The 24,703-nt window shown below is 40.6% G+C and overlaps 1 protein-coding gene across 4 annotated transcripts in view; it reads right to left on the minus strand.

The window, feature by feature from the left end:
- The window catches only part of FIG4 (FIG4 phosphoinositide 5-phosphatase), a 3,828,182-nt gene that overhangs the window by 2,391,193 nt on the left and 1,412,286 nt on the right, over window positions 1–24,703 (minus strand). For all 4 annotated transcript variants that reach the window (XM_044066775.1, XM_044066785.1, XM_044066766.1 and 1 more), the window contains exon 10: window positions 4,950–5,112. In XM_044066775.1, the coding sequence (XP_043922710.1) occupies window positions 4,950–5,112 (163 nt within the window). The remainder of the gene's footprint in view (window positions 1–4,949; window positions 5,113–24,703) is intronic.

The following is a 24,703-nucleotide window of genomic DNA, read 5'->3' on the forward strand; positions in this document are numbered from 1 at the left end:
TTCTAAGGCCCTTCACTGGTCCAATTAAGTAATCCTACAAGTTAGCAGTATTAAACCATAAGCACTACTTACTCTTATACTCTCTACGATTACCCTGTCCCCTATTGGTCCGTTTTAAATTCAGTTTCCCTATATTACTCTAGCATGTCCAAATGTCAGTCAATGGTTTCCTCTCCAGTCCAGCTGGTGAATCTGGGAATTTTGAGGCAATGTTACAACTGTCTCATCTACACGGACAACCCTCTCCTCCTCCAAACAGGTTCAAATATATGTGAGAGATGCAACTATTTAGCCAAACTGGAGGCTGAGCTCTCTCATCTCAAAACTGGTGTAACCAGTCAAGAGGAGAAGGTAACCTCACACAACACAATTCCAGTATCACATAGTCCCACCACATCAGCGAACCAAACACATAAATACACAAAAACATACTCGGAGGCTCTAAATAAAAATCTACCTAAGCAACAGAGACCTCCAAAGCAGACAGCCAAGCAAACATTACCTCAAAACAAAACACGCACAACACATAGCCCACAAAGTCAGTGTGCCAAGCAGCCACAGCCCTTAAGGCTGAATAACACACCTGATACTCTTGTAATACGTGACTCTATTGTCAGACACACTGACGTCCCGCTCACCAGGCTGAATAAAGAGAAGGTCATGGTGAGCTGCCTGTCGGGTGCTAGGATCCGCCACATAACGCAAGCACTCGGGTCACTCCAAAGCAAATACAAATATGACTCAGTCATTGTACATGCTGGTGTGAATGACCTGAGACGTACCTCCCTGGACTACATGAAAAGAGACATAGAGGAGCTCTCTGATCATGTAGCCCAGGCTGGTATGACCCTGACCTTGAGCAGCATCTTACCCTCACCTACAATGATGCCACAGTACAAAGACAAAATGATCGATTTTAACAATTGGCTAAAATTTTGGTGTCATTCAAAGGGGATCCAGTGTCCGTCAGCCTGGGATGACATGTTCGACAAGCCATGTTGCTTCGCTAGGGACAGCTTGCACCTGTCACCACTGGGCTTTTGGATATTGGCAAAGGCTCTTGCCACCCCCATAGTGCCGTTTTTAGGCAAGGCTCAAAAGTCAAACCCACCCCCATAGACAGCACAAGAAACAAGAAACTAAGGGTAATGCTGCTAAACGCCAGAAGTCTTAACCTCAAGATGCACGCACTCGAAGCTCTCCTCAGTATTGAGAACATCGATATCTGTGCAGTGACAGAAACTTGGTTCAAGGCTCCAGAGAGCACCCCAGCACTACCAGGCTATACCTCATACCATGCTTTTCGGCCCCAAAACCCAGACCGAACCACAAAAGGTGGGGGAGTTTCCATATTTATCAAGGATATCCACACCTCCAGGTTAGTGGCATTGCACGAAGTATCGGAGACCATCCATGTGCAACTAACAGTTAGCAAGACTGCTTTTCAGTTTATAGCATCCTACCCTCTCAAAGTCAGGAATCCCACTCGGCTTTCCTGAAAACAATGGAGAACATGAAGATCTCTCCAAACACCATTATATTGGGTGACTTCAACTACCCAAACATTGACTGGGAGCACTACTGAAGCCCCAGCACCTTAGCCCAAAGGTTCCTGGAAATTATAAACTCAAATGCTATGGAACAACTAGTCACCACTCCCACAAGAGGGGACAACATACTAGACCTGATCATTACCAACTCTATGCTCCACACCAGAAGTATATCCCTCATTGGTAAGATCAGACCATAAATTAATTTCACTGGATGTCCACATCCCGACCCCACCCCCAGCCCAGAAATCCACAGTAAAAAACTTCTCAAAAGTGAACTTCTGACTTCTCAAAACTGAAGTGGAATCCTTCAAGGCCCCAGGGCCAGTGGAAAATACGGCCCAAACTGCAGAATCCTATATAAACACATTCTATGGACATCTCCAGGAATGCATGGATCATGCTATCCCAAACAAAACTAAGACCCAATCATCCAAAGGCAGGCGTCCAGTCTGGTGGACCCCTGCCATAAATAAACTGTACAACAGGAGGAGGAAGATACTACATGATGGAGCAAAATCCCTAATAGGGAAGGCATCTCTGATCAGTACTAGCAAAAAATTACGATCCCTCATAAAATCCTCCTAGGCCAGCTTTGAGAGAAAAATTGCACAGGACACCAAAGACAATCATAAGGCTTTTTTCAGTTATGTTAGAAACCTGGGATGCAACTCCCAGACTTGTTCTGAGCTGATTCTAAATGACAAAAAATACACTGAACCCACAGACATCGCCAATATCCTGGCAGACAGGTTCAGTGCAAACTTCTCCACCACCTCCCCCCCAAAAGAGCAAGTATCTATCCCAGCAGAGGGCTGCTTCCCAAACATCTCTGATGCTCAGGTGAAGGCTGCCCTCTCCAAAGCAAAAAACACTGCTTCCATGGGAGCAGATGGCATCCCAGGTTGCGTCCTACATGAACTACAAGAGGAACTAATCCCTCAAATAAAACAGCTATACAATCTCAGCCTCACTACAGGATATGTGCCCACAGAATGGCATACAGCAACAGTGGTCCCACTCCACAAAGGTGGAGCCTCTACGGACCCTGGAAACTATCGCCCCATAAGCCTGATTAGCTTAGTCTGCAAGGCTATGGAAAGGATCATCATGGATCTCATAAACAAAGACATTGGGGACCTACAGAAACTAGATCCTACCCAGTTCGGCTTTGTCAAGGGCAGATCCTGCCTTTTGAACCTGGTTGACTTCTTCGAAACAGTCACCAAAGCCATAGATGAAGGGAAGGTAGTCCACACAGCCTATCTGGACCTTGCAAAGGCATTTGACACAATACCCCACTTGGGCATCATAGATAAGCTATCCAGCTTAAATATAAACCCCTATGTCACAAGATGGGTTGCAAACTGGCTCAAAGACAGAACCCACAGAGTGAGAGTTGCTGGAGCCATGTCAGACTCGAAACCAGTCACAAGTGGCGTCCCACAGGGTTCTGTCCTGGGACCACTCTTGTTCAGTATATACTTTTCCGAGGTACAGGCAAATGTGGGAGGACTATGGCTCACCAAGTTCGCAGACGACTGCAAACTGGGCGCCATAATCAACTCTCCAGCTGACACAAACATCCTTCAAAAAGGAATCACAGAGACAGATAACTGGTGCCAGCGCCATGGTTTAAAGCTAAATGTCAAAAAATGTATAGTCATACCCTCTGGCAAAAACAATATGCCCACAAATTACCACATAGGCGGAAACCCATTAAGTACATAGAAAGTTATTAGGGACCTGGGGACCCAAGTTGATAGCAATCTCTCCTTTGAAAACCACATTGCCAAAGTGGTTAGAAAGACCTTCTACATAGCCCACCTCATCATGAAGGGTTTCACATCTAGATCAAGAGAGGTAATCGTGCCCCTTTATTCATCCCTCATCAGGCCCATCATAGAATACAATGCCCCTTTTGGGATGTACCTTACCCGACACCTGCAGCAATTAGAAAGACGCCAAAAGTATCTCACCAAGAGGATCAAGGGTCTCAAACAGTTGCCATATGCTGCTCGGTTAAAAAAACTCCAGCTCTACTCAGTTGCATACCGCCTACTTCGAGGCGATCTATGCCTGACATACAAAGCTATGTCAAATCCAGAATTATTGGACATGCTCCACCTCAGTAAATCTAAATCCCTTAGAGCTACATGTTCGAGGGACTTGAACCTCATCACAGAAATAAATAGAACTTGCTGCAGGGACAGGTTCATAACCCAGAGGCTCCCTTCGCTCTGGAATAGAATTCCACTTCATGTGAGGCAGAGCACCTTACTGAATCTCTTCAAGAAGAATCTCGATAGGTGGATGGGGGATCGTAGGTTTGTCCCAGGGGTTACTCCCGTGTCACTATTAGACACAGGCACAGTAAACTAAACCTTAAAAAGGGCACAGTATACTCAAATCAAGGGGTGGCGTAAGCCATACAGAATCGGGCTAGGCTTATAATTGCCTCAGGGCAGATAGCCTAGTATGAACCTATGAACATATACCTCTCAACTGTATAGACCTTAGCCTCATATTTTTGATCACTTTTTCATACAATTGTGGGTTTCTGGCAAATCATTAAACTTTGAAGTTAGAAAATAATGACAGAAATTTGAGTTTCAGACTCCATACCCTCCAGAAAATTCATGCTAATGCAAAACCTGTTATTCTATCAACTTTCTGTCTGTAAAAGCAATATTTAAAAATTGTCCCTATTTTTGGGACTTTGTCCCACTTTATATATGGCTTTGTCCAGGTTTCTTGCTCTAAGAGGTTGCCAGGTATGGTGCAGTGACTTACATTTACTGTTGTTTGCACAGTCCAGCTCTGCCTGCTATCTTGCTTGCCATGATCAGTGAATGCACTGCCTCTCTGAGTAGTCATGTTTTAACTTTCATAATCATCAATAGGAACAAAAGGTCCCTTTTGGAGGCAACAAGATAACCAAAGTGAATAACTCAACACTTTAATATTCAGAAGTAATACAAAAACTCTCCAATGCACTCATGAATTCTTTGCTACTTAAGAAAACTACAATGTTCCTGATAAGCTCTGCACAATACTTTGGACTGTCAAGATTTAGATAACAGCATATTTTCCTGTAAGGTTACTCAACAACAAAGCTTTAGTTTAGCAATTCAGCGTCTTACTTACTAAATACAAAGGACCAAACACAATTTTGTTAAATTGTGAACTACACAGGAGAACAATGAGAAGTACAACAATAAAACATATGGGAAAAGAATGGTGTAATGTAATACCTAATCAGCAGGACCATTACCAGTGTGAAAATAACCTGTTAATAAACTAATTTAATCAAAGCAATACAAGTATAATGTAACATTTTGCTTATGCTCTGACACTAAAAAGTCCTGCAAAAGGAAAGAAAAACTCTGGAATACTTACATTTAATTAATGGCTTTGGCATCATAGTGGAAATGTCTTGAGACCAATATAATGGAACTGAACCACGAACTTGAACATACGAAGAGTAACTTCCAGATGAGAAGGACATTACAGAGGCATCATGGACTATCTGTTCAGTCTCAACTTCATTGGCTACATCACCCTAGAATGAAAGAATCAGTACAGAATAAATGGTCTGCAATGACAAAAGTGAATGAAGTCAGAGCATATGATAGGTATTTGTACATAAAATGATATATTAAACACGAGTTACATGAATCACATGGACATTTCTTAGGCAAGTTAAGTAAACAAAGCAAGCTCTGTTACCTCCATCACAACATCAAAACCCCAACAACCACTGAATGAAATAATTACTTGTTAGTGTGAAGATAGGTGAAGGCTGCCAGCCTAGCCAGACAGAATTTTGGAGATAATTCTGTCATCTGCAAATATTAATGTAAACCACAGGCTTGTTGTCTTAAATGGTAAAAAGACTGCTGCTAGATGTGGAACTGCAAAAAAATGTAACAGTGCACCCTGCTGGCAGAAAGCTGACCAAGTAAAGCAAGTTGTGACCCTTTGATCTAAACATGGTGCCAAAATGTCTAAATGAAGACATTCTTCCTATTGTTTTAACCAAGAGTTAAATTGCTAGATTTAAACATGCAAATGTATTTTTATTGCTCTGCTTCCTAACAAGCTGCAAGATAACACAAGGAGATGTTAAGAATGTAAATGTAGTTTCTGTTAGCCTGAGAACCCAGGGAAGTGTGAAGAATGATGTAATGTGAACCAGGAATGTGATTGTAAAAACAGAGAGAATCAGAGAGCATTACGCATTTTTGTCTTGACCATCCAACTCATCAGCACTCTGCCTGTGTTCCACATGTAAGTTTATCTTAGACTTGTGTTTTCTCTTAGAAATAGCTAGAAACTAGAAAGATTAGACTAAGTGTTTTTCTGTGATGTCAGAACTGTACTACTGAATTATTTTAAGTATTTCTCTGTGATCTCTGAACTCCTGACTAGAACTGTGTAGTAAAAAGTATTGTCTTGTGTTTTGACTATTTATTATTAAATATTTTTAAACCTTTTCAACTGTGGCTGTTTTTGTAGAGGTAATTTAAGCTCTTTAGAGTATTTGCAGGTCTTTGGTAAAATTGTACAAAGCTACTCCTATTGCTTTAGCCATGGGCTACACTATCAATTGGATAATAATATTGCACAGTAATAATTCGATACCCTTTTAAGGGCCTTTGAGTAGCTGATAAATATTAGTGGGTGGTGGCAAGTGGTACTACCTTTTAGACTGGGCAGAAAAGGGGCACAGCTGGAGAACCTGTGCCAGCTTTCCCCAGGAGTGTCTGTGTGGTTGTATAAACTCTTATCTCAAAGTGTGGGTGTGTCAGCTACTTGGGAGGGACATGAAGCACTGGTTGGACAGAGAGGGTGCTGGAGGTTTTAGCTTGCCCACTAGGCTGAGATCTGGACCCTACAGCTGTGTCAGTGGGGAGTCTTACTGGGGACCTGGATAGCGAGGGAGCGACCAGCCCCAGACTGACTGTAATCTCTGTGTGCTCTTAAGGGAAATTGCACTTTACTGTGTGTATTTGTTATCCTTTCCTCCTATATGCCTTTCACTGGTGCTAGTGGTGAGGATTGAGGCTGCTTGACTGCTGGGCCAAGGCACAGGCATCACAGTTAGTATTACCTGTACAGAGGAAATGCACTATGAACTTGACTGAATGACTCTCACATAAGATCCGACAATGAATGCATTTACAAAATACCATTGCCATAGTCAAGACAAAACAATCACACACACATAAAAATAAAGAAAATAACAGCATAGTGCCTACACTTCATTAATGAAAGCCCACAAACATGCCTGCATTTATAATAGAAATATCTGTGTTTGTATAAATATACATATACACTTACACACACACACAGTATTATATGTGTGTACATATGTATATGTGTGTATATATACATATATACATACACGTACATATTAGATAAAAATGTGATTAGATGAAATGTCATACACTTGTGTATGTATGTATGCAAGTGTGCGCGCGCACACACACACACACACACACACACACACACACACACACACACACTTTTCACATACTTGAAACCTGGAAGAAAAACAGTAAAAGCATCTATAACAGCTAAAATAAGTAGGGAGACAAACTTCCTTGCCCTCAAAATAAGTGTTCCACCATCTATAACCCACTTAAAAATAATTCCATGATTGTACCCCTTGGCAGAGGTGCTTGAAGATCTTTTCTAGTCTCCTTGGTATAAGTGCACTATTATCCATCTCTTGACATGCCCTCTACACTGCCTATAAAACCAAGCTGTTGACAAGTGGAACAACCTAGAAGGTCATTGCGGAGGAACAGAAAATCATTTGCAAGATGTCTTCATCAGAAAAGCCAGGGTCAGTGAGACATGATTCTTTCTGTCTCAAGTTCCAAAGCTTCCCTAGATTAGGGATTAGTAAGAAGGGATACCAGAAAAGTCTCATTTTCATTAACAGTGCAGAGTTCAGCCACAAAGTCCATCAGTGTAGCCAAAGGGATATGCTGCTCACTCTAACCTCTGCACACTAATTAAGATGGCTCAGAAACCTCCAGTTAAGACACAGCATGCTCCAAACTCTTAGATCCAGTGATAGTACACCAAACAATCAAAAACAAAAAAGTCAAGCCACAAAAAGTCAGGATGTCTTCAGGAAAGGCTTCAAACATGTTTGGACTCCAAGTGCGAGTATAATCAAATGGACTCCTATGGAAGCCACTGCTTCAATAATGATACCACGTGAGTCTTCACAGGAAGTCACCTTCGCAGTGAAAACACTGAATGAGGCACTACAGCAGATTACCACTCCAATCCAAACTAACCTACTCAAATTCAGGTAATGTGAGGAAAAGCAGCTGTTAGAGGTCACTTAAGAGCTCAAGAGTGGAGTCGCATGTGGGGATGACTCACAATGACAGCCTCCTAATGAGCTGACACTTTTAAAATAATTGTCTTTAAGTCCAAAGCTTTGTCAGACTGTCAAGTATTCACTGATGAAGGGTGTCAGAGATGTTCTTTTTGGTTGTACCACTTCACCCATAAAGTACTTAGAGGTAGATATTTGTTCATATGTTAGGTAACTGAAAAAAAAAAAGATCTCTGTGAAGTAGTAGGCAAATGTGTTGAGAGTCACCTTGCAAGTTGGGCTGGCCAGTGGTTGTTACTCAATCACTAGGAGAAGCAAAGGTGATGTCTTAAATTTCCTGACACATTTCAATCTTCCAGAAAGATATCATCAGAATTGTTTTACTATGGCAGGTTTATGTCTATATGGCACCTTGGAAACTTAGGTGCATGCAAGAAGGTTTGAGGAAGTTGGGGAAAAGCTTGGCTAAAGGGCCACTGGAGGTCCTGAACAGCTGGTGAAGCCATCAATGGAAATCATAACTAGGCTCAAAGATGTTCCTTCCTGATCACCATGTTGATTATGGTCAGGTTTTCTGGACTCATCTTTCTTGGAGAGAATGAAGGCAAACTCGTTCCATTAAGCAGTGGTCAGAGAAGAAGCAGTTAGCCAGACAGTGACACAACAGGGTAACCTGAAGGATACAGCTGGCTCAACATGATAAGATTCCGGACAATGCAGTGGCAACTCAAGTTTAGCCTGGCCTCTTTTGACTAGTTAATTTTCTTCATTAGATCACATTTGCAGTAGCCTAGGCTATATGGGACATATCCTGTCAGGATCAGACCAACTATCTTACAAAGCTTTAGGGCACATTCCATGTGCCCTAACCATTGTACTGTTTGACGGTAACAAGACAAAACCAGAGACTAGGGTACCGACACTTCTAAACTTTCTTGCAACTGAAGCGCATGCTCCTATGCTGGCTTCGGGTGATCGACAGTTGGCTAGTGCGTCTCCAAGGCTGGTCAGATGAGTATCCCATTAGGAATTTCCTTCCACTTCATCATTACTTGAGGAGAAATTATTTATTTATTTTCTGTCCGAAATTTATACTAAAGACTTTAACAGTCTTAGTGGTTGTCACTAAAAGCTTTACCTCAGAATCTGACATTTTTGTTTATGGTTCTCTAAGTGAAATACCCTGTAATTAATTATTTTTTGTGAGAAAAAGTTTCACTTTTATGTGAAATCTTGTGTCCAAGGACTTGGACTAATGGTGCCGAGGGTTGTCATTAAAAAAATTTACCTCAAAAATTATTTATCCTGTCATGGTATTTCACCAACTTCCTAATGACTGCTAAGTGCTTGTCAGACACTGTTTTTCATAGACAGATGGTTCTGAATACCTTTGGAGGTTGCATTCTACTTCAGCATTTTTTTTTTTTTTTTTTTTTAAGAAAAATAAACTTTCTAGAGGGCACCAATATCATCCTAAAGGGTCTGTCCTAAACAAATAACTGTTGTTAAAATCATGGACTAAAACTAAATGCCCATAAGTGTACAACTACCCTTTGGCAAGTATAACTCCCCTTGTAACTATTACATTGACAACACACACCTGAAAATGAATCCTGTGGTTAAGGAACTGGGAGCCTAACTGTCCTTTCATGACCACGAACCCACTATTGTAAGAAATTCCTTTTTCATTGCACATCTTATATCTAAATGTACTGCATCCAGATCCAGGTATATAACTGTTGCACTGTACTTAGCACTCATTAAGCCACTCAAGTGAGTATAACGTCCCTTTTGGTAGGTACCTGTGCAAAAACTTATAACAACTAGAATGACCAAAACACTTTCTCACAAAAAAACTAAACGGCCTTAATAATCATGCACAGTATCTCACAGCCTTGTTCCTCTTCTCACTATCAAACAGGCTATGAAGAGGCGACTTCTGTCTTGCATACAGAGAGCTTCTGCAGACCCTATTCTCTCATAGGCTTATTGGTACTTATAAGGCTAATGACCCCCGGGGGGGCCTTTTTATACCTAGCCATACTTCCCAAGTATATATGACAAGTTTTAATACCACAGAATTATTTTAAGGGGTATATGTAGACATATGCATGGGTGGTCAAGGATTTACAGACCACCTCTGTCTAATACAGACAAAGGTGCCAGACCAGGAGTAAATTTCTGATTTACAACAACAAATACTGTTGTGTTATATTTTATCTATTTTGAGCACATTTCTGATTCCCTATACACTGCTCTACATTACAAATTGAGTTAGGAAAGAACTCTGCTTCACATAAATGGGAAAGCAGTTCCATAGATGGGAGTAGTCTATGAGATGCGTACTTGTCCCTTAAGCATGCTGCAGATGAGGTTTAGGTCCCTAAATTGGGTAATTCTGATGCAGTTTGTTTTGCAGATGAGCAAAAGGTCCATCACAGCTGGATCACAGGATGCTTTGTAGGCCATGCAAAGATCACCTCTCAGCAGTCTGTAGGAGTCAGAGTACAGGTATGACGCTTTACTGAGGACTACTTTGGACATGTTGTTTACTCCCTGTATTCTTTTTGTGAGGAACCTTTGTGGGTGCTCTAACTGTTGCATATGGAAGGGGGCATTGTACTCAGCGACTGTTCTGACATGGGTAACCATCTTCCCAAAGAATACCATTATGCATTTCTTGGCATGGAGTTTTAGACTGTAGCTCTGAAACCAGTTATAGGTTTGTGTCAGGCCTGTCTGGAGGGTATTTGTGTCTTTGGGGGTTTCTATGACTATGCCTAGTTTTCAGTAATCTGCACAGTTGGTCAGTCAGAAGCCCTTGATGTTGAACTTGACTTTAGAGAAGTAAATGCCAAAAAGGAGCAGCCTTAGCACCAAGCCTTAAGGAACTTCACTAGTGACTAGCCTTTTTCTAGAAACAGACTCCCCTATCCTAACTCCTTGGGTTCTATCTTTGAGCCAGCCGATTATCCAGTGGGTGTAATAAGTGTTTGTATACCTAATTTTGTGAGTTTGTATGCAACACCCAAGTGAGGTACTGTGTTGAATGGTTTGGCCAGTTCAAGGTAGGCAGTATGCAACCATTACATATTTGCAAGTCTAGTGGTATCCTAAATACCCACTCAAGGAATCTCAATCTCTTTTGCAAAATAAATAGAACATGTTGGAGGGATAGGCTTATATCACAGAGAATATCATTTCTACTGAACAATCTTTCACTCCATATAAAGAAAACTACTTTTCTTACTCTATTCAAATTTAGATGAATGGATAGGTAGAGAATACTCTGTCAGAAATAACATGGGAATAAAATGGCTGTAACTAAAAAAAAAAATAAACTTTGGAGTTGGCACACAGGATCTGAATTGCCTCTACATAGTAAAACCTTAAGTTTAATTCTACTGGTTACCAAAAACATTACTACAAATTGGAAATCAAAATCTAAACCAGCTGGTTTTGAAGTACTGAACATTGCAAAAGATATAAAAAACTGAAGTGAGATCTTTAGAAAAGGGTAGGAACAAATTACATAAAAGTACATGGAATTTGTGGGAGTGATGTTTAATGGAAGGCAGGACTTGAGCAATTTATGTAATGTTGAACTGTCATTTATTATAAAGAAAGAAAACATACATGTAAATGAAAAAATGCTAAGATTTGATTTATTTTACATTAATGTATGTTTGCATGTCTTATGTGATAATTTAATAAAGGTGTATAAAAGATAACTTTGTTAGGAGGCAAGACAGACTCTTCCATGCTTTGTTACCCACTTCTTAGTCACCTTTTGTGTTTGACAGACAGCCCTGGATCCTTGTCAAATTTATCTGGTTAATTATCACTTTTGTTGAAGAATGAGTTATCTTCCTGTCAAAACTGACTGCTACGGGCCCGGTCAACTGTGTTTAGTGGATGTCACGACAAATTTTTACATTAAAATTTAATGTTTCTGTCAGGAGGTAAGAATGACTCTTCCAGGATCATTTATCTACTTGACAGTCATGTTTTACAGATGACAAGACAGTCATGGCTCCATGTAGGGATTCCCTTGTATATTATCACCTTTTCTAGAAAATGTGTTACTTTTCAGTCAAAACTGGTTGCTAGGGGCTGGAACTAGTGTGCTGGACAGTTGACATAAAAACATTTTAACTCATACATTTATTTATATTTCAATCAGGAGGTAAGTCCGACTTTTCAGGAATTTGCTATCTACTTGACAAGACACCTTTTGCAGCTGGGACATGGACCTGGGTCCCATTTACTTTACAGTTCCCTCCCTGAACAGCAAGAAAAAAAGAAGTTATGTCGTACCATAACATTCCATCTGTGTTGTTGATCTTCATTCATTCATCACTGATGGGATGTCGGTTCCGTCCTCGGAATCAAGTCGGCCTTATACCAAGCTCGTGCCAGTCAAAAACTCCCGAGCTAAGCTTTTACTCATAATACCCTTTTCCCTGTTACCTCAGATCGAGTTTGCCCATTATTAGTAAAGTAGAGGCAGTTTCTAATACAGTACTTGGACCCAAAGTATCCCCCAGGAGCCTTAGGAGAGGGAAGGAGTGTGGGATGTGATGAATGAATGAAGATCAACAACACAGATGGAACGTTATGGTAAGACATAACTTCTTTATCTGATGTTGTTAATCTTCATTCATTTATCACTGATGGGACAGAGTCCCCAGTTACCTTGTGTCACTTGGGCAGCCCTTATGGAAGAATATTCCTAAGCACCTTTGAGCCAAATTAAGCTTTTCCCCTGGAGACCAAATCCAATTTGTAATAAGTTATAAAGGTATGAGGAGTAGCCCACATGGCTGCTGCACAGCTATCGTCCATAGAAGCTCTTGAGTGGAACACCACAGAAGTTGCCATTGATCTGGTGGAGTGAGCTTTGATTTTCTGTGGTATAGGTTCTTTTTCATGAAGATAAATGAAGAGTATACGGTCTCTGAACCATTTAGATAAGGTTACCTTAGAAAATGAGTTTCCCATTTTAGGACCAGAAAATGATATAAACAGCTGGTCTGATTTGCTCATTGTTTTTGTCCCATCTAGGTAGAATCTCAACTGTCTGTGTACAGCCAATGAATGCAGACAGTACTCTCCTTTATTAGAAAAATTGGGGAAAAAGACTGGTAGGTCAATAGTCTGATTAATAGAGAAATCAGAAATTACTATGGGGAGAAAGGAAGGATTCATCCAGAGTGATATTCTGTCTTTGTGGAAACTTAAATAGGGACATTTTATGGATAGTGTGTGGAGCTCGGAAATATGCCTAGCTGATGTGATGATCACCAGAAAAAGAGATTTCCAAGATAAGAACTTAATGTCACAAGTTGCTGCAGGTTCACAGGGGGGATGAATTAAAGACTTAAGACTAGTGTGAGGCTCCATGATTCTATAGGTTGTTTAATTGGAGGTCTAATGTGAGAGACTCCTTTTAGAAAGGTTTTACACAAACGATGTGAGATCAAGGAGGAATTCCCAAAACCATTATGAAAATTCGAAATGGCAGCTTAGACCAAATTGAAAATCTCCTCCATTTGTCAATATAAAGTTTCCTGGTGGATAGTTTGTGAAAAGCCAGAATAATGTCACACACAGGGAAGGAAAGATTGTTCTGCCTGGCGATCGGCGGAAGTGGAGAATCCAAGCTGCCAGTTTGAGACATGTTAAGTTCGGGTGGCTCAACCTTTGGGAGTGAGAAATCAGACCTGGAGTTGGATCCAGAATCCACAGTCAGCATAGTAGGTCAGGCCGGAGAAAGGGGTACCATACTTGTTGAGGCCAGCAAGGGGCTATGAGGATGACTTTGCTTTTCAACCGAAGAGCTTTCTTCAAAAATTGGGGAATCAGAGGATGGGAGGGTAAGCATATAGAAGTCCTGTGGGCCAATCATGGATAAGAGCATTCCTCAGGGACTCTCCCTGCAGGGGAATTAGAGCAAAGTAGTTACTGAATTGTAGTTTGACAGGGAGGCAAACAGGTCGCAGCAAGGCTGGCCCCAATGGTCGAAAATTTTCGTTGCTATGGACGGATTGAGGGACCACTCGTGAGGCAGGAGAATACATCTGCTCAGCTTGTCTGCAATCAAGTTGGTATTCCTGGGAATATGCGTTGCTATCAGAAAGCAGTTGGAAGCTATCACCCATTGCCAAATTCTCATGGCTTCTCCACATAAGGGGTAGGATTTGGTTCCTTCTTGTTTGTTGATATACCAGACTACTGACATGTTGTCAAATTGGATGGCAATTGTCCCCGAAGGAAGAACAGACTGGAATACTTGCATCTCTAAAAGCACTGCCCTCACTTCTAGGACACTGTTATGCAAATTGGCCTCTATTGTGGACCACGTGCCTTGGACTGCCATTCACAGAAAATGCCCCCCCCCCCTCCCATCAGGGAAGCATCCATGGTCACAGTGGCTTTGGGTTGAGGAGGATGGAAGGGGTGGGCTCTAAAGCTCTGTTTCTGGCTTCATCCACCAAAGTAGGTCCTGTTTGCAATGACTGGTTACCCGAATCTGAAAAGACAAAGGGTGATGATTTGGGTACCACTGAGATAACAGAAGTCACTGAAGGAGCCTCATGTGAAGTTCTGCAAGAGGCACCATTGGTATAGAAGCTGCCATGGAACCTAGGAGTTGGAGGACCTCCTGTGCTGAAACTTTGTTTTGACAAATATCACCCGGAGTTGAAGCCTCAATCTTTGTAGTCTGTGGTCCGGGAGAGACACTAAAAAGAAGTCGGTGTTGAATACTGCTCCTATGAGTTCTATAGACTGGGTCAGCATCAAGTTGGATTTCTCCTATTTATTGAAATTCCCAAAATTTTTGTCAGGGAAAGAGTGTAATTCAGGGCTGTTAGCAGTACATGCCTGGTGGGAGCGGTAAGAAGCCAATCGTCCAAATATGGAAACACCTGGAATCCTTGCAGTCTCAAGTGAGCTGTTACTACTGCCATGCACTTGCTGAACACTCTGGGGGCTGTAGAAAGTCCGAAAGGCAGAACACAGAATTGGCAGTGATTGGCTCCTAGTCAGAAAAGCAACCTCCTGGAGCATTTGTTACATTTTGATGTGGTAATATGAGTCCTGAATGTCCATGAAGCACATCCAATCGCCTTTTCCCAAAAAGGGAGAATGGACTGAACTGTGTTCCATGTGGAATTTTGTTTGGGTGACAAACTTGTTTAACTCGCTGGGATCCAAAATGGGTCTCCAGTCCTCTGTCTTTTTTGGCACCAAAAAAAATCTGGAGTAGAATCCAGATCTGCACTGGTCTGGTGGGATTGCTTGGATGACCCTTTTTTGACACAGCTTTTTTATCTCTAGAGCTGCTTCTTCCCTTTGACTGGGTGGAACGTCGGGAATTCGTCTTGGTGGCTTTGGGTAAGAATCAAAGGGCTGTGGTAGTCTCTGGATATTATCTTCTGCACCCAATAGTCAGTGGTTATCGATTGCCAGGCAGGATTTTGCAGAGAGAAACGTCCCCTGACTGCTTCTAGAGGAAAGAAATCAGGCCGCTCTTTAGGGCCACTGGTAGGACTGTCTAGAGAAAGAATCACTGGGTCCCTGGTTACACAGGCCCCCTCTGCCTCTGAAGGGGTGTCTTCCACAAGAGTTACCCCGTCTGCCCCAGGGCCAGATTTCACATAAAGAAAGTTCAATGTTTCATTAAACCACTCTGGACCTATCATCAGCACCACCTTCCTTTTTATTTTAGATTCTAGTGTTGGGAATTGTGAAAAAGAAAGTTAACATAGTAAGTGGATCAGTTGTCTATCAATACAAGTCTCCCTTTGTCCCTTTCACCCTTTCCTCAATCTGTAACCAGAATGTCATCAGACTTTGAATTGGGGTCTGGGTACTAGAAAAAGTCCAGGACCTGTGAAACATACAAGATAAATGAAAAACTTATAAACATTAAAGAAAGGATGGCCCTAATGAACGCTGTCGACCTTGATCCACTTTTGAACTACAAGACCTCTGCTAGTAAACACAGACTATATCACAATGATTACTTTGAAAAAAAAAAAAAAGACGGTACGGAATCTATTTTGATTTTTAAGTTTTAATGTAAGTAGTTTACTGAGTGTGAGCAGAGCAGCGAGTCCATAAATTAATGCAATGTTGACAATGTTCGCAACGTGAAACAGAAAAGATAAAGTCAGGTCATACTACAGCCCTTTTTAGCACTTTCAACTAGGTTACTGTGCAAAAACCACAACTTAATTTTTGGAAGTTCTTTTATAATGCAAAATTATTCTAGTATTTTTGAGCTGAATCAGATCATCTGTATAAAGGGTTATGCCAAAGTAAGGAAGGCCACAACCAAAATCACTAATAAACACTGAAAACAAATAGGTTTCTTGGAAGACTCTTGCCTTAAAATGTTTGCTTGTGACATACTCTTACCTATTACATTACTTAAGATCCCGTCTTTGATATCAATTCTCTTTTACCACAACTCCCTCAGCCAAGCTTTGATAGCAGCTTATCATAGCTGACCAGTTCAAATTTTACGTAAAAAAAAAAAAAAAACTCAACACCCTTTAGTAAACCATTCTCCATACGAGCACAGTCTCTGCAACACAACAAACAGTTCACTGTGCATTAGATATTCTTCTAAACTGATAATGTATATAGTAAAATAAAGCAGAATTATTTAAACATTCTGATAAAATCTAAAAAATAACCTTCACTAATAATTTAGCTAAAGGTCTCAGGTTAAAAATGACCATGTTAGTTAAGCAGGGTTATGGACTAATCCAAAAGGACCCATTTCAGCCATTGCCTGTGCTCAAAGAGCAAAAATGTTACAAAAAGTGAGAAACAGAAGAATTTCCAAGTGTAGGAAGACTTATAGTTCATGGTACATACAGGTGATATAGTTACAAAAGAATACATACAATAATTGTGTGGTACATAAGACATAGTTAAAAGGCTTAAAGATATTCTGGAAAGCTTACATGCTTACTCAAGTAAATATGCATACAATAACATAGCTAAGAAGAGCTTAATATTACAGCTGGTTCTAGTAAGAATAAAAAAAAAATCACATTGCAACAGTCAGTACTATAATGCAATTGATTCATGCAGTGTGATGTAAGTGATCCTGTAAGCAAAATGCATGTATTCAGATGAAAAGAAAAGGTACAAAAAGGCATAATGCATTAACGAAGTTTATTCAGAGGTGGTCCCTGGCTGGAATGGGATAGAAGAATAAACTGCTACCGGTGACATTAGATTATAGTAGTTCAAGATTATGTGAAACAGAAGCATGAAGGTCTGTCTTTCAAAGTAGCTTTACACTTGCACTAGAACTCATCTATGGTTTTGTTGCTCACAATTAGTGCCTAGACAACGCAATTCATCCCAGAGTTTAGTTATCTACTGTTGTTTTAACAGCATAGGTTATGGGCATCCATTGTCCTGAGTTTTCTTAGCCTTGAAGGGAATAATCTCTCCTGGACAGAACTTGCCCATATGAGCATGTCCAAAAAAAAAAAATCCTAAAGTTAGCAATGCAACAATTACCAATTTACCAACTTCTCAGTCTTAGCAGAAGGGCAAAGCAGATGCAGACAGATACATACACACCCACACATGCCATACTTTCCCAAGCATTTTGATCCAGATGCAATAGATTACAATAGGAAATAAACTTATAACTGTTTAACTGATTTTGTGTATTTTTTTATACACACACATATATATATATATATATATGTAGATATATATATATATATATATATATATATATAGTGTTGTATTTTAAGAATTAACTCCTACAAGGCAAGCTACGCAAAAGTGCTAAACATTAATGAAGAATTTCAGTAGCTACTTTGTGAAATATTTTTTTATTTTATTTAAACGTGTTTACATGTGTGTGTGTGTGTATATATATGTATATATATATATATATATATATATATATATATATATATATATATATATCAAACTCATAAAAAATGCATAAACCAGGAAAAAGAACAACATACAAAAACAACCAGCACTCAAATAATATTTTATATTTTATTAAAATAATTAAATTATATTGTATATAAAATATTTAAGGCTATTAACTTTAAGCTTTAAAATAAACAACATAGCATAAATCCAAAAATTAACAGCATAGCATAAATCCAAAAACAAACAGCAAACTGGTTTCACCCACTGACATCTTCAGTGCAATCCAATAAAAAAATAGATTTTAAGGCTTAAAGTTAAGAAATGGCCTTAAATATAATTTGAGTGCTGGTCATTTTTCTATTTTGTTTGATAAATATTTATATCTATATAGCTATATATATATATATATATATATTAGAAAGAGAGCAAATCAAACTTAAAATCTGCAATTTGCCTCAAAGAAAAACAGCAAATCAACATTTTAATCTGTGTCCTTAGAAGCAGTTATAAAGTAACCAGATCTGCAGAGCTCCTTGAAAGAATCAAACATCTCTTTGTGACAATTATCTGCATGTCATGTGAGACACAGAGTTCCAGAGACTTCAGGATGAAACAAGACCTCATGAAGTTTAGTCCACATCTCCTCTCTGTATATCAGTTATGAATGAAACCTGCTGACACAACATAGTGTTAGAGTAGCAAAATAATTTCCAGAACTGAAGAAATACATTTGGGAAGTAAAAAAAGTTAAGTATTTACCATAACATTCCACCTATGTTGTCCATTTTCATTCTTCCTCAACTAATGGGTTAGGATCCGTCCGATCCTCGGATATGACTCAGCAGTTATACTAGCTTGTGGTCTACAACAAATTCTTGAGCTCCTTCCCTACCCATAATTTACCACTCCTAACATCTCTCACATCTTGTTTGCAGTTTGACAGGAAGACTATGTTGATATGCCATAAGTGGAATTCAACACAAAGGACATAGGTGTCCTTGAAGCGACTCATTCCTCCAGAAGACTGTCAAGAGAAATGGATGGAGATGGTGAGGGGGAGTTGAGGAAGAATGAAAATGGACAACAAAAATGGAACATTATGGTAAGTACATAACTTTTTTATCTGATGCTGTCAATTTTCATTCATTCCTCAACTAATGGACAGAGTCCACAGCTACCTAATTTCCTGAGTGGACTCCAAAAAAGGAGATTCCTGAGTACAGTTGAGCCAAAGGCTGCTTCTCCCCTCAAGGTCAGATCTAGCTTGTAATGACTGCGAAAGGTATGAGGATTTGACCAAGCTGCAACTGCATGTATATCATTCATAGAAGCTCTAGACTAGAATACAGCAGAAGTTGCCATAGATCTGGCTGAATGAGCGTTTAGTGGTTTTGGTACGGGGAGTTTCAATTTGTTATAGATAAATGAAATGTAATCTGTCAACCACCTAGCTAGAGTTACCTTTGTAATTGATTCTCCCAAAATCAGTCAACCATCTTGCTAGAGTTGTCTTTGTAACTGATTCGCCCAATTTATTAAGTGCATAGGAAACAAATAGCTGATCTGTCTTTCTAATCACTTTTGTTCTATGTAAGAAGAAACGTAATTGTCTACGAACATCCAGTAAGTGTGGCATAAATTCCTCTTTATTTGTAGATTTTGGAAAGAATACTGGTAAATTAATTGATTAGCTGATGTTGGATTCTGACACCACCTTAAGAAGGATGGAAGCACTGGTATGTAATGTGACCCTATCCTTATAAATAATCCGATATGGAGGCTAAGAAGATAATGCTTGAATTTCTAAAATTCTTCTAGCATATGTAATTGCAACTAAAAGGATAGTTTTCCAGGTCAAAATTTTAAGATCACATTTAGCTGCAGGTTCAAAGGGAGAATGAATTAAGAGTTGCAGTACCAAATTTAAATCCCATGGTGGTACGGCGTTGTTAGGGTTCCCATTATGTAAGCAAACGCTTAAAGTTGCAATCGAAAGTGTTTACCCAAAATGGCGAAATTCTGAAAGCACAGAACAGTGATTTTTTCCCAGGGAAAAAAAATCATTGGGCCGTTTTCGGGACTTTGCCATTTCCTCCACTGTGGTGCGATCCCAGAGTTGGTATATTTAAGTAGAGGGGGCAAAGCCCCCCACTTTATTTTTATTTTTTATTTTTTTATGGATCAGCGATATTTTTCCCCTAGGAAAAAAAAATTGCTGATCTGTGTGTTCGGCATTTTGGATTTTTGAAGTGTTTGGGTCGATTATAAAGCATTCGCAATTTCAAACATTCGCTGATATAATATAGACCCAGTCTTTATAAGGGGGTCTTAGCAGAACAGTACCTCTCAAAAAGGCCTTGCACAGTTTACAGGAAGCTAGTGAAGAATTCTAATACTCTGCATGAAAGCTAGAGATTGCTGCGAGCTGAACTTTAATAGTTGATGAACTGGCAACCTCATTAAATAAACCTGCTAAAAATTCTAGAACAGACTGAACTGGAGCTGAGAAGGGGTCTCTTAGATTCCGCTCTGCCCAATAAACAAACATTTTCCATTTACTCCTGTAGAGTTTCCTAGTAGAAGGTTTATGGGAAGATAAAAGCATGGAATGGACAAGGGGAGAGAGCACTGCTAGCCTGGCTATCAAAGGAATTGGAGAAAGCAAGCTATTAGTTTGACATTTGAGATATCTGGGTGAACCATGCCTGTTGGGTTAGACAGAAGGTCTGGAATTGGATCCAGAATCCAAGGTGGATATTGTAGATGAGGCTAATGGAAGGGAAACCAAATGTGTCCAGGCCAGTAAGGTGCAATGAAGATGACTTTGCTCTTCAACCAGGCTGCTTTCTGAAGGAATTTGGAAAATAAGCGAGTCAGAGGATAAGCATACAAAAGACTGGGGGGGCAATCATGAAACAGAGTATCCCTTGGTGATTCCCCAGGTGGGGAGATCAGAGCAAGAATGCTGCTGCACTTGTTGTTTAGGGGAGATACAAAAAGATAGCGGCAAGTCTGGCCCCACCAACTGAAAATCACTTCTGGCACTTTGCTGTTGAGAGACTACTCATGAGGTAATGAGATAAACCTGCTCAGTTTGTCCTCTGTCACACTCTGAGGACTTCTCAACACAGGGGATAAAATCTGGTTCCCCCTTGTTTGTTGATGTACCAAACTACTGAGATGTCTGTCTGGACTGCAAATCCCGTGACAGGGAGAGAGTCTTGGAATGCCTGCAATGCCAAAAGCACTGCTCTCATCACCAGAACACTGATATGAAAGTTGGCTTCTTTGGGGACCAAGTGCCTTGGACTGTTTTCTCCAGGAAATTACCCCTACCCAATTTGGGAAGCGTTCATGGTCACTATGGCCTTCAGCTGAGACAGGATGAAAGGGTGACCTTGTAATGGCTGTTGTGACTGCATACACCAGGAAACTTATTGTTTGCAGACTTGGGTTACTCTCATCATTGCTGACATGGGTTGAGAAAGCATTGACCATTATGTTGCTAGTATCCATTGTAGAATTATGTGGAATCTTGCTAAAGGGACTAAAGTTATTACCGCTAACATTGACCCCAGGGCTTGCAGAATCAATCAGGTTGAAATTCTGGTACTGCAAATTATTTTCCTGACCTGCATCCTTATTGTTAGCACTCTCGACAGTGGAAGTAAAGCTGCCATAGATACTGTGTTGAACACTGCTCCTATGAATTCTAATGTCTGGGATGGCTGTAGATGAGACTTGCTAAGTTATACTTATTCCAAGACAGGTCTGTAACACCTGGTCTCGAGCTTCTAACAGTCAATGCCTGGTCGGGGTGGTACTCAGCCAATCGTCTAAACAGGGAAACACCCAGAATCCTCGCAGTCTCAAGTGAGCTGCTACCACTGCCAAGCATTTGGTGAACACCCTTTAGGCTGTGGTGAGACCAAAGGGCAGTGCTCTGAACTAACATTTACTGGCCTTCAGCCAGAAGTGTAGGTACCTTCTGGATCATCTGTTCATCTTTATATGATAGTACGCATCCTGAAGATCTATCGAGCACATCCAGTCATCCTTGCCCAGAAAGGGCAGAATGGACTGGACAGTGACCATCCAGAAGTTTGTGTGTAGGACTGACTTGTTCAATGCACTAAGATCTAAAATTGGTTTCCAGTCCCCAGTTTTCTTTGGCACTAAAACGAATCTTGAGTAAGTTCCAGATTCTATTTGGTCTGGTGGGACCTCTTGGATAACTCTTTTTTTCTAGCAGCTCTTGTATTTCCAGTGCTGCTGCTTTCCTGACTGGGTGGAACATTGAGAAATTTTCTTGACAATGGAGGAGGTAGAGAAAAGGGAATTATATAAATGTCTGAACATAATTTTCTGCACCCAACTGTCTTTTTTTTATATCCAGCCAGGCTCTCTGGGGCAGAGATAAGTGACCACTGACTGCTTCCAGAGGTAGGCAATCAGGCCTCTATTCAAGAGCACTGAAAGGGGCTGTTGGATAAGGAAACTCTAGACCCCTGGTTTTGTGGGCCTCCTCTGCCACGGGGGAATTACCTCCCCCTCTGCCTCTGGAAGAACTACCCCCATGTGTGCCCAGGAATGGATCCTGAGATTTTCTGAACTACATTTTTTGACCTCTCTATTGATTCCTGGAAAAAGTCCTTTGAGGGATCGAAAAATGCAAACCGACTGCAGAGAGGGTCTTTCCATCATTCACACACCTGGAGTGTGTGTGTCCTTTAATGTGGGGCCAAACAATGAAGTGCTGTCAAAGGGAACATTGAGGAAAGATGACTTGAGGGGCTCCACAGAATCACACAGGTGCATCAAGGCATGCCTCCTGATGAAAATACCTGAACCCACAGCCTCTGAGGTGGCTTCTGTAGCATGTGAGATAAGTCTTATGGAAGAATTAGATGCAGATTGTCAGGAACAGACTACTGAAGATTGAGTCTCAGCAGTTTCAGTTCCAGAAAGAGATTTCGATAGCTCTTTAATCAAATCTCTTTGAAGCCTCGAAAAATGTGCCAAATAGCTCAGTGATCTGAATACAAAAGTCGTTAAAGTATAAACACACTTCCCAAATCTGTCTATCGCCCTAGTCTCTCTATTAAGGGGATGAATAGTTTAACTCTGTTCTGGGAGTTCTTTTTTGTAGCTGCTGCCAGGACCATGGCATCTACTGTCACCCCTTTACCCCAAAATTCCCTATCTACTTGTGGAGGCAGAATCTGGTCTGGTCTCTTGGGGATTGACTCAATCGTAACAGGTTCCTTCCATGCCTGCCTGAAAATCAAATTGATGAGTTCATCGGTGAGAAGAGTAACCCAGGAGGTAGAAGGGCCAGTCCCAAAGACTTCCAGAAATAATGACTCCTCCATCAAAGGAAATTTAAACTGAAAACCACCAAATAACGGAAATAGCAGCATGGACTGGAAACGGATAAAATGTTTTATTGATTCTGGTACCTCGGCCTTCGCCTTCACATGGAATAATTCACATTCACAAACACAGTCCTATTTGAACCACCCAACATTAAGTATTTAATTGAATTCGATTAACATTTTTCCAAAATTTAAAGTCACATTTTCAAAAGACATTTATACCTTGTACTATACTTTATTATATATACAACTACTTGCATGATTAATTTATACCATAAATAATTCTATTAAAACATACATAATTCTTTTCATGCTTCTAAATTCATACCATTGAGATAGAGAGTATTGAAATTAATAATATACTTTGATTCCATATTTAATAACCTCCTCTGAAAATTATTTGCCCCCCCCACCCCATAGGGTTTGGCTATAACACTAAAAATTAAATCCTTCATCGAACCTCCATGCTTCTCATGAAAATGACTAGCCACTGGACTATCCAACCGTGAATTTCTAATATCACCTATTTGTTCTAGGATTCTTAATTTGACCTTACGCTTGGTTTGTCCCAAATACCACTTTTGTACTGGACAACTACATCCAATGGCATAAATTACTCCAAACGAATTACAGTCAAAATGATCAAAGTCACAAAGACTTCCAGAAATACTGACTCCTCCATCAAAGGATCTGAGAAAGCCATCCACCTTTCTGCTTAAGGATCTCAAGAATGTCTCCAAATGAGATATCATCAGGTGGTGATTTTGGGGACCTCCTTCCTTCATCAAAATCAGTATCCTCAATGACTGACTCCTGAGGAGAGTCCAAGTGCATTCTTTTGCACTTTCTCTTCCTAGGGACTTCCTCCATGGGGTGGGTCCTGTGAAGTATCAGAAGAGACTAAGATACCCTGCTGAGAAGTCTGGAAGCTTTGAGCTGGCTGTTCCTGTGGGGGCAAAATCATCTGAGAAGTACATGGTGGATCTGAGGGGAAGGACCCATCTGACCTGCTGGAGCAGAGCACACTCTCTTCACAACCTAAAAGGTAGACTGATCTGGGAAGAAGGAAGACAATGGAAGTAAGAAAGTGAGTTTCTGGCTCGTCTCCTTCCTCCATCCCAAGAACAACCAACGCAAGGTGAAGCCGGAGCTGAGCTGTCCATTGCCGAAGATTTGAGAGGAAGAGATGACTCTGAAAACCTTGGAGTCGACTCTATCCTCCCGGATTTCTACAGGGATTCTTCGGCTCTGAGAGTCATCCGACTCTGAGGATGTTGGAGCCGGTGCACTCAGAGCAGCATTTGGATCAAAAGACAGTGCTCCCTTCGGCTCTGAACCTGACAGACCCTGAACAATTGGATCCCAGGACTCTAAAACCAAAGGCTGGATTAGAAAAGGAGCTATAATGGGTGGAGTAGTAGATGATTGGACTTCATGACCTGAAGGGGTAGGAACCATAAGAACTCCTCTCTGAATTGCTCTATGAAGAATTTCCTCAT

This window comes from Protopterus annectens, chromosome 1.part0 (assembly GCF_019279795.1).
Source record: "Protopterus annectens isolate FY-2018-M chromosome 1.part0, PAN1.0, whole genome shotgun sequence".
Classification (NCBI taxonomy): Eukaryota; Metazoa; Chordata; order Ceratodontiformes; family Protopteridae; genus Protopterus; species Protopterus annectens.